At 44.1% G+C, this 10,339-nt stretch overlaps 2 protein-coding genes across 6 annotated transcripts in view; both read left to right on the top strand.

Annotated features, from left to right (window-relative positions):
• Positions 1–2,467, top strand: part of actb2 (actin, beta 2) — an 11,339-nt gene extending 8,872 nt beyond the window's left edge. Inside the window, exon 9 of the mRNA XM_032537833.1 lies at positions 2,272–2,467. Within this exon, the coding sequence (XP_032393724.1) occupies positions 2,272–2,467 (196 nt within the window). The remainder of the gene's footprint in view (positions 1–2,271) is intronic.
• Positions 2,468–4,193: 1,726 nt separating this feature from the next.
• The window catches only part of tnrc18 (trinucleotide repeat containing 18), a 47,637-nt gene continuing 41,491 nt past the window's right edge, over positions 4,194–10,339 (top strand). For 4 of the 5 annotated variants that reach the window (XM_032537704.1, XM_032537707.1, XM_032537708.1 and 1 more), the window contains exons 1-2: positions 4,194–4,365; positions 6,051–6,397. In XM_032537704.1, the coding sequence (XP_032393595.1) occupies positions 6,190–6,397 (208 nt within the window). In that variant the 5' untranslated portion in view covers positions 4,194–4,365; positions 6,051–6,189. Of the gene's footprint in view, positions 4,366–4,411; positions 4,846–6,050; positions 6,398–10,339 lie in introns of those variants that run through there. The other variant, XM_032537705.1, reaches the window with a different exon arrangement.

The following is a 10,339-nucleotide window of genomic DNA, read 5'->3' as shown; positions in this document are numbered from 1 at the left end:
CCCTCTCCCCAAGCTTGGTTTGAGGCAGTGGCAGATGGGAATCACATTGCTTTGACTTCCATGCGTGTCCTTGTCTTGGTACCATTTCCAGAAATAAGGGTGTTTATTTAGATTAGATTCAAATAGAATTCCAACTGCAGACTTTGGGCTATGTTGTAAGGACTTGTTGGACGGCACACAGCAATTTGCACAAACATAGTAGATGTTGTGAATTCTAAATACAGGTCTTGAACTTGGCTTTTTTTCATTTTTATGTGTTCTATTTGTAGTGCTGCATGTGTGGACTACGGGTGGCTCAGTCCTGCTAACTTGATACTACATGTATGGGAAGTACAACACACATGACCGTGCAGCTCCCTATTTTTGCACACTTCTTTCGCATCATCTAAAATACACATAATTCTATTGAACATCCAATTACAAAATCCTGAAATTTATATTTGTGGCGACAGATGATCATGTGAGAGCCAGCGGTGTGTAGTGTAGTGTGTCAACTGAGTACTTCAACACATTGAGTTAGTTGTGTGTAGGGCTGTGTGCATGCGGCCGGCTGTTTGTCCTCCAGCAGAGAAGCAGAGAGCTCCTCACACACACGCACGCACACACACACAAGGGCTTTGCAAACCCTTCAAGGCCATGTCTGATGATTGGCAGGTGCCCCATGAGAGCTGTGGGTGCATGTATGCGGGATCTTCAAGTGGGGGTTGGTGTGTAGTCATGTCAGTCATCTCAGACGCTCTCATTGGCATGTATTTATTACATATATCCCGTTGCCGTATGTTTGTTTCATTCCATCAGAAAACATGACACTGCAATTAGCCTTCTCCACATCATATAGTGGATTTGTGTTGCTGCAGTGCAGCAGCAGTCGCTTCAATAACAATACAGTACTTGTGTAGAGCACAAGAAAGACAAAGCATGATGAATGATTTAGCACTTTGGACAGGCAGGCGCTCTGTGTGTCTGTGTGTGTATGTGTGTGTGAAAGCGGATTAGGAGGGGTCACATCAAAATATATGAACTGTTGTTTATTTATTTCCACTTCTTATTTTCTGCCATTTACAGACTATTGTATGAAATCTGTTTAATTTTTTAGAACTGATCATAAATAAAGGTTTTAATAGTTTACTGAGGCGCTGTTGTTGAAAGGTGGATGCTTAGGCAGGGGGAAATCTTTCTGTGTTCATTTATTTATGTATTTCTTTTCCAGAGAGGACTGAACCCCCAACTGAATGAATCAATGCTGTCTCCGTGCTGCGTCCCCTGTGGGTTAATGCAGCCACACGCCTGGAGGAAATCAGATAGTGTGGCGGCCAAATACAATCATTTACCCAAACCCCAACAATGATCTTTGGACGGGCCCACGGCTGGAGGTGGATATGAGAGATGGTGCTCAGACAAAGATAAGAGTTAAACAACAAAGGAAAAAAGGATAATTAAAAAAATCAAGGCTAAAACAATAATCAGGGATAACAAATGTTGTCATTCTGTAATCTTTGGTCAGCAGAACAGCACGTTACGGGAATGAAAAATCGGTTGTGGTATTTCTCACTACTGACTCAGCACTGTTTCAGGCTATAAATCCTGGTTTTCAGTACTGTTCCACTGCAGCCCCACATAAAGGACTATATTAAAGTTTTAATCTGGACCACTCTCAAAGAACCCAGTTGGTGTATGGGCTATAAAAAGACATAATCTACCAAATGGTCCCATCTGCTCCTGCAGTAATGCATCACTGGGATAAGCCTAACCTAGAAATAAAGATAAAGATGTGTTATGATGAGGAAGCTGAGACATTGTTCTACTGTAGGTGAGAGGGCAATAAAGAATTATGAATAAGTCTTTTTGTTATTGGATTTTTGGGCTAATTCATGTATTCATTTCAGCACAACGCCAGGCTATAATAATTAAGGGCGGTCACGATGTCATGAAAGATATCAGCCTGTAGTTAATTAAATTAAATAAATAGGCTATATCTTTAAATTCGAGTTATTGTTGAATTAAACCCGTGCGTCTAAATGTGGACAGGCATATAGTGTGCTTCTTTTTTATCGAAAGGAATCATAATTAAGCTGTTGATAACATTTTATGAATCCCACCACGACGCTTCACAGCAGCCAAACCCACCTCAAAGTGGAGATAACCCCCCACGAACGCCGCGGCATTTGACAAGAAAAACAACAAGGAGATGATGAAACCTGCCTCCAGCTCGCGGGCTGAAAAGACAGCAACAATAGGGCCCTAATCTAAAGGCATTGTCTGCATTCCCAGTCGGAGCGATTTGGAGAACAAAGGCTGGCTTGGTCCCCTCGGACAGCCCGGGACGGGACCTCGCTCTGATCTCCGCCTGGTAATTCCCTCTCCGGGTCCCGTCAAGGAGGGAGGGGGGCGGGGGGGACAGGCGCTGCGAGCAGGCGGGTCGGGCCTGCCGCTGAGCGGCCTCTTCCAGTGCTCTGCTCGGTGGTAAGGTTGTTTTAGCGACTGGGCTAAAAAAAAAAAGAGAGAGAAAAAAAAAACCACAGACCGAGGTGTGACCGTGCACCGAAGGCGTCGCGAGTTCACTGGAGCCCCGGACAACTAGCTACCGACTCAGCGGGCTGGTTTTTCCGCTGCTGTCGTTAGCACGCGCCCGTCCTTGATGTTCCGATGCGCCTCCACCGTGCTCTTTCTCTCCGCTCCCTCGATGTGGTTTAGGGTCTGCTGTAGCGCTTCTTTCCCCCTACCGAAAGGGCCGCCTTGAAACCGACCCACTGCGAGAAGAAGGGGCTGGAGAAGTGGAGGGGGGGGTGACATGGGCAGTTTGAAACCGCCTCCCATTTTTTAAAACAACATTTTTTGCAACTATGTAACGCGGAGCGGTTTACCTCAAAGGAAATGTATTGATGATGAAAACAAATCCGCGAGAGTAAGACTGTGCACGAGGAGGGATGGATATAGGTCATATTTTTAGAGCCCGACCACACACTGGAGGTCGACCACCCCCTTTCTGAATTCTAGCGCAGCACTTAATGGGTACACCGCTTTTTCTCCTCTTCTAATGCAAATCCCCCCGCTAACCCTCGACCATACACCGATTATACACAAGGAGACATCAAGCGTTGCTTCAACCACAGCCTGTTATGTGCATTTGCATATCGAGAGCCGGACATTATTCCTGGGTGAGAAACGGTGTGGGGAATCACAAATATAGCGGCCATGAAGGCGACATGATAAAGATCCAGGGTGCTTTTGACCGACCAACACAAATCAATACAGAAAATAGCATTTGATGGAATAAAGATGTGGCATTGAGTACAGTACCTCTTCATCCCACCGGTCTCTATAGTCAGTATTCTCCATTTGTGCGTAAACAACCGTTGTGGCTTTTAGTGCATTTCTTTTTTCTAATGATTGTTATTGTATGAACTTTTTCCAGCCTTTATAGGAGTCTTGAACGTGCCACAACAAGTCTAAATGTTTGTGCTCATCCATGTCATTGGTGTAACACGTTCACTTTTCTTTTCCACGTGACCATATAAGCAAAATAACTGGCCTTTTATGAGTTGTACTGGGTTTGCCAATGGGAAAACAACGGCCAAATTGTGGTCGCCCAGATTAAATGAAATAATTCAATTAGACTTAATTGAATGAGCTTTGGAAATTGTGAGATTATTGCTGTGTTTGATGTTTGCATTCAGGCACATTTATTTTTCTTTTGGAGCAGGCTTAATGGAAATGTAATTTACTGACTAAGGTAGGCTAATTATCCACTGCTTCTTAGTGAGAAGAAGTAAACTAGGGACCACACTTTATTAAAAAACGAGTGCAGTAGTTTTAAGGCCAACAACGCCCCTATACTTTCCGCTTCCCAATCTTTGAGCGTCTATTATAATTAGCGTGGAAATGGGTGGAGGGGGGGTGGGTCGCCTTAAAACTGGCCCCCACCACCACCAGTGAAGAAAAAGTAACCCACTGCTTGTTTTGATCACTCAGTCTTGAAGGGAGAGGGGACCTTGAAACGGCTCAACCTCTTTGCTCCATAATTGGTTTTATGGTGCTGGCGAGAGGCCAGGATGTATATTTTTTTTCTTTTACAGTGGGGACTTTGATTGGCATCTTGTCCAACCAATCAGACAGTAGCTGTGTAAAACTCACTGGGCTGGTCTGGGGTTGGGTGGTGGTGAGGGGGATGGGCGGGGCTTGCAAAAACAATGCTGTGTTTCATTGCTGAGGAGTTTACGGACGCGTCAGGGGCTCTCTCTCCCCCCAGTTTACCTTCGGACGAGCCTGTTATGGACTACTCCAGTTCTCTCAGCAACCTGGACGGATTTTGAGAAACGTTTTGCGTTTTTAGCTCCTTCCCCCCCCATCATTTTCCACATACAAGTAAGCGGTCGGCATGTTTTTTTTCAAGTTTGTTTTTGCTTTTCCAGCTAAAGTGTCTGAGTTCTCGGTGTTTTAAAACATATTTGGGCTGTAAATGCGAGTAAAAAAGGGCGCGGAGGTTTTTTTTTACATACGACATTTTGGATTTTAAGAAACTGTTGTCGGTGTGAAAATCCCACTTTATAGACGTTTCCGCCGAGAAAGTTTTGTGTCGGTAATGGAACCGTGAAAAGTTTGAAACGTGGCTGAAATGCCGTGCTCCTCCGTACGGCACACATACCGCATGGATAACAAGGACCAGGGTCCAGACTAACTCCGGCGTGTCTTTCAGAGGGTTTAGAGGCACCGTTTGTGTTGCTGGTGTGTATTTCTCTCAAGAAAAAAAGGTTTATTGTGATTTGTGAACGAGCCATACGATCCCGCCCGCCTGGATATCACGAGTCGTTGCTGTAGGCTAATGTTTGCTTGCAGCCTTTGAAGGTTACCTCGACTTTCGCCTTGTTTTTAAACTTAAATTCACACAACTCACATAGTTTGACTAGTGTTTATTTCCGGACAGTAAACCCTTTAAAAAAAAAAAATAGTTCCACGAAAGAAACCCATTTGTTTCCCCCTTGTTGCCTTCGGATAAAGTCGCAGTTGGTGGTGGTTGTTTTTCTTAAAGTAACTTTTATTATACGTTTGTGTATTTTAATATCGCACATAGCCTACAGATGTCTGCGAAGATGGTGTTGTAGGCTATCATCTGTTTTGCAAAATGATTAAAATCGACGTTTTAAACAGATTCGAGACGCATTGCTCAGGTCGATGCTGATTAAACTGAACAACCGTGGATTCATCATTTAAATCACAGTAGCCTGGTGTATCTTGATACTGTAGTTTAAACTAGGGTCCAGAGGGTAAACCGCGACGATAAGGTGGATCTATGAGGTTTTAGGATTTTAAACAGCGGGACTGAAGTGTTTTCGGGTTCGGGGTTTTGATGTCTTTCGTTGGGCAGCACCCATGTCCAAATGCGAAGTAGCCCGGACTAAATTCGCATCTCTGGGCAACAAAACACCGCTTACCCCGCTGATTAATGATGCAGGCGTTTGCAACCCTGTTTTATTTTTAACCCGTTTGGAATTTATATTTGATGCGCCTCCAGTATTTATGGTGTATTGGTTTACACAGCGACTCGGCCCATAGCTTACATTGCCAGTTTTACGGTTTAGGAAACAGCTGGGTAATCGGAAATAGGTTGAATAGGTTGTAAAAATTTGACCGTACGCGTTTCCATCGCCGATCCGCAGAGTGTGTTCATGGCCGGGGCAGAGCAGCTGGCCGCCCCGCTCCTGGTTCTGTTTCCTGGGAAGCGGAGCTCCCGGAGCGGCTCGCTGTGCAGTGGGGGCGGAGTGCCGCTAGTCCGCTCAAATAAATCATAATATTGTAGATATAAGTTAAATCTGCATTAAGACCTGCAGTTAAGATACACCAGGAGCAACTCATGCGGTCATAGCCTAGTGTCGAGCCAGCTTGATCAACGTTTAGTTTTTGAAGTGGTTTTCCAAACTGCGTCATTGCACGTATGGACCGCCTGTTCGCTGGAAAGATGATACATCCTAAAACTATCAATTCTCAACAGTTTGTTCAGTGTGCCCCATATATTATATGTCAAGCGAATGTTTTCTTGTTGTATTTTATAGGTCAGCAGCATGGCTGAAAGGGAGCCCGAATCGCCTGGAAAACTAAAGACATTATTATTATAGCCAGAATTGGCTTTTTCGGAATAGGAGGCCTATCCGAACGGACTTTTTCTTTTCACAACTTTCCCCTCTGTGGATAATGGATGGCAGAGATTTTGGACCTCCCCGATCCGTCCACCTACCACCTCCGTTGTTGGCGGGGCTCGCAATGGAGTCTCACCGACTCGGAGCAGCAGCAGCAGCCAGGAGGATCCCTCCCTCGCCCGGTCACTTGGGCGCGAGTCATCCGCCGCCTCTCCACTCCGGGAAATTCTTGCCATCGGCCATTAACCTACATCCACACCACAGTAAGTGCATGCTGTTAGACTGTTTGAATTCTGTAATGCGACTGCCCCAAAAGAACAACCCTCAAATGTTAAAAAAAAAGCCCATTAACTCGAAATAACGCTGCGCAAAAATGCGTACAGCTTGTGGCTGCCCGTGTCATCATGTGCGGTCATCACTTGAAAATCGCTTCGGTGTTCTGTGGGAAATGTACCCATATGTTGTTTCATAAGGAGGTGTGGCTGTCATAAAGCTGTGACAAGTTTCAAATGTGAAAGTATGGGATCTTCTCAATATGGGAAGATTCTCCGCCTTTGCGACGTGCAGCGTATTAGCGGAAGATTACTTGGCAGTTTGCAACACACAGCGGTAGATGATAAGGCACAAACAGGGTTCACTGTTGAGGATGGTGGTGTGGGTGTTTTTGCAGTAGTATGCAGGTCAGGGTGCAGTGGTCTTGGATTGCATGTGGACCATTACCATCATTGCTGTGTGAGTGTGAGAGAGCTAGAGTGTTTGGGAGATTTAAAAATGTTCTGTATCTGGTGTAAAAGCCACTCTCTTGGAAGATTTGGCAATTCTAGCTGATGCTGATTTTACCTGCATATGTACCATTGTGTTGGACATCCCAGCTGCTGCCCTAAGTAGGCTACATTAGTGTGTGTGTGTGTGTGTGTGTGTGTGTGTGTGTGTGTGTATGTACCTGCCTTCAGTCACTGGATCATCTGCAGTATGTTACTCCCTGCTGCGCTGGTGATTTTAATTTCACTGGCCGCAAAGAGATGTCTGCTCCTGCTATTGGTAGTAGAAGCTAGAGTTGGGCAATATATCGATATTATATTGATATTGTGATATGAGACTAGATACCGTCTTAGATTTTGGATATCGTAATGTTGTAATATGGCTTTAGTGTTGTCTTTTCCTGGTTTTAAAGGCTGCATTACAGTAAAGTGATGTCATTTTCTGTTGTAACTGTTCTATTTTTTACTTAGTCAATATGTCCACATTATTGATGTTTATTTATCAAAAATCTCATTGTGTAAATATGTTGTGAAAGCACCAATAGTCAACACTACAATATCATTGCATTATCGATGTCGAGGTTTTTAGTCAAAAATATAATATTTGATTTTCTCCATATCGCCCAGCCCTAGTAGAAGCCTTGAAAAACACATTGTGCAAAAAAAGAAAACATTGCATGTTTGCGCACAGTTTTGTGGTCAGTCAAAGGGAAAGTCCGAGCACTGTCATCTCCGGTTAAAACCATATGTTGTATGTGTGGAGAAGCTATCGGTCCGCTGTGTTTTTTAGAAAGTGGAAAGTCTGACAAATGCTCTCATCGAGTTACTTACATCTGCATGAAGTCTTGTAGCTTCAGACAGATACAATTACAAGTTTCTCTGGTTTCTTTTCAGAAGTAAACCCTGGAGCTCATAATATTCCAGTTTAGTTGTGCTCCTCCTGTACTTATCAGTGAGCGTGGGTTCAATGCAGTACTTGTCACATGGAGCGTGAGTTACTAGGGGTCTGGTAAAGTGCGACAGTGCTCCCAGGGCAGGGCTCTGATGAATCGTTAATTTGACACACCGACAGAGCCCACACACTCAACTCGCACAAGCACATGAAGCGCTGTCAGAGATGAAATCAACGCGCAGCAGGGAGTGTTAGGATGATTGATGGGTTTACCGGGGTAAAGAGATGTGCCAGAGCGCAGTTTATTGCAGCTAGTAGAATTGATTTTTTGGGCTGTGGAATAACACGGAAATATTTGCAGGTGAAATGATCAGGTGTGTTGCTTTGCAGGAAACTGTGCGAATAACATTACTGGGTAAGATGGGTCTTTGGAGCAGAGGTGTGTTTCAGTTAGGATGATGTTCCTCTTATTTCCCCTCCTGTGGCTCAGAAACAAGCTGAAAATTGCTCGCAGTGAGTGTGCAGACTTGCTTGTGTGGAATGACTTGATGTGTAGCCAGGGGGGTTGTGAAGTGGAATTGACCCAACCACTGTTCCAGCCCAGATTGGCAGTTTAAATGCTCTTTTTTTAAAACAGGATACATTATATTCTGCCCACACACTGACCTTCCCACTCTCTGACTTCTCTCATCTCCCCTACGCACACTCGCAGCCTTCACCCACTAAAACACACCACTGTACGATGCAGGTCATTTAGCTTTATGGGACTCCTTAATATCAAATCCCCACACATTACATTAACCAAACCTCAAATGAGATCCCAGTCCCGTGCTTGTAATAACACAATACAGCCTTGTTACATGATAATTACCCGGTAATTGTAAACGTTTATAATGTTCCTGTTTAATTGCAATAAGCAGCGCTAAGGACCGGCGTGCAATCAGAAGGATCCAAGGTCGGCCTGCTGCTGTTTTTGTTTACATGTGTTTCATGGAATTCAAGACATTTGTTTTGCATCATTGTTTTTGGCTGACCTGCCAGCACACCCCTATTTCCCAGGAGTCTCCCTTATTTTCTGTTTTAGTTCAGGTTTTACAGGATTTCCACTTGTCTCTCTCTCTCTCTCTCTCTCTCTCTTCTCTCTCTCTCTCTCGCTCTCGCTGTGTGTGTAATCAGATATTGCAATATTCTTGTCCTAATACCTCGATGTCGATATTGTAGCGATATTACAGGGTTGACAATTGGTGCTTTAACAAAATATCTTCACAATGAGATCTAAGATAAAGATTTTATTTAGTAATGTAGATATAATAACTGTGGTTAAAGTGGTTAAGGTAAAAATAATAGAAGCGCTAGGTTTAGGGTTAGGGGACAGTCCAGTAACACATAAAATGACATCACTTACATACGGTAATGCAGCCTTTAAAACCAGGAAAAGACACCTTAATCCATTTATGATATAAACATTTCAAAATCTGAGACGATATCTAGACTCATATCGTGTGTGTGTGTGTGTGTGTGTGTGTGTGTGTGTGTGTTGTGTGTGTGTGTGTGTGTGTGTGTGTGTGTGTGTGTGTGTGTGTGTGTGTGTGTTTGTGTGTGTGTGTGTGTGTGTGTGGTGTGGGTGTGTGTGTTGTGTGTGTGTGTGTGTGTGTGTGTGTGTGTGTGTGTGTGTGTGTGTGTGTGTGTGTGTGTGTGTGTGTGTGTGTGTGTGTGTGTGTGTGTGTGTGTGTGTGTGTGTGTGTGTGTGTGTGTGTGTGTGTTGTGTGTGTGGTTAACTCTGTAAAGAAAAAATACCATTAGGAAAGAACCTATTTCTGTTCATTCACAAGTTTCCATCTAAACAGGATAAGGTGTGAGTTGCTGTTTATAGATGTCAAATGGCTGTAAAGGGTCCTCTTGTCTAGAGGAGGTCTGCCGGAGCCTCCATCACCAGATTGAGACCATCTGTCCTCTTTCCTCCCTCTGGCACCCGAGAGCAGCAGATGTAGGACCTGCTGAAGTGGGACTGCACTGTGGAGAGACTTTGCTATTACTGTTGTCAGATTATTTTATTGTGAAGGGCGTGTATAATATTAAAGATTATGCACGTGATTGTGCTTTTGCACTTTCCATTTGCGCAACGTTGTTAATGCTAACCTGTAGGAAACTTAAAACGCATCACTCGCTGTGCACCAGTTGCTTTTTTTCCCTCTGGGTGTTGAGAGCGGTCAAATTTGTAGAAGCATGCAGAAACTGGGTGTAGGTTGAATCTCTGTTGTGCTATAACAACTAGCCATTGTTGTACATGATTCATTTAACTGTATGGAATGACCTGATGTGTTCAAGAGAACAGTTTGGAACAAGTGCATGTTTAATGAGGCGAAAATAGTGTTTGGGGAGTGGTAAGGCATCTGAACCAGTAACTTCTCTGCTCTTTTGTCTCTCACACACACACACACACACACACACACACACACACACACACAGTCATTTTTAGTGCTCACTAGAGAGTAGCAGAAGAGTGGAGTGAGACGCAGAGGCAAATGTAGGTGTTGTAGCGAGTGCAAAGA

The sequence above is a fragment of the Etheostoma spectabile genome, chromosome 15, assembly GCF_008692095.1.
Source record: "Etheostoma spectabile isolate EspeVRDwgs_2016 chromosome 15, UIUC_Espe_1.0, whole genome shotgun sequence".
NCBI lineage: Eukaryota > Metazoa > Chordata > Actinopteri > Perciformes > Percidae > Etheostoma > Etheostoma spectabile.
This window is presented reverse-complemented; position numbering and strand designations above follow the sequence as displayed.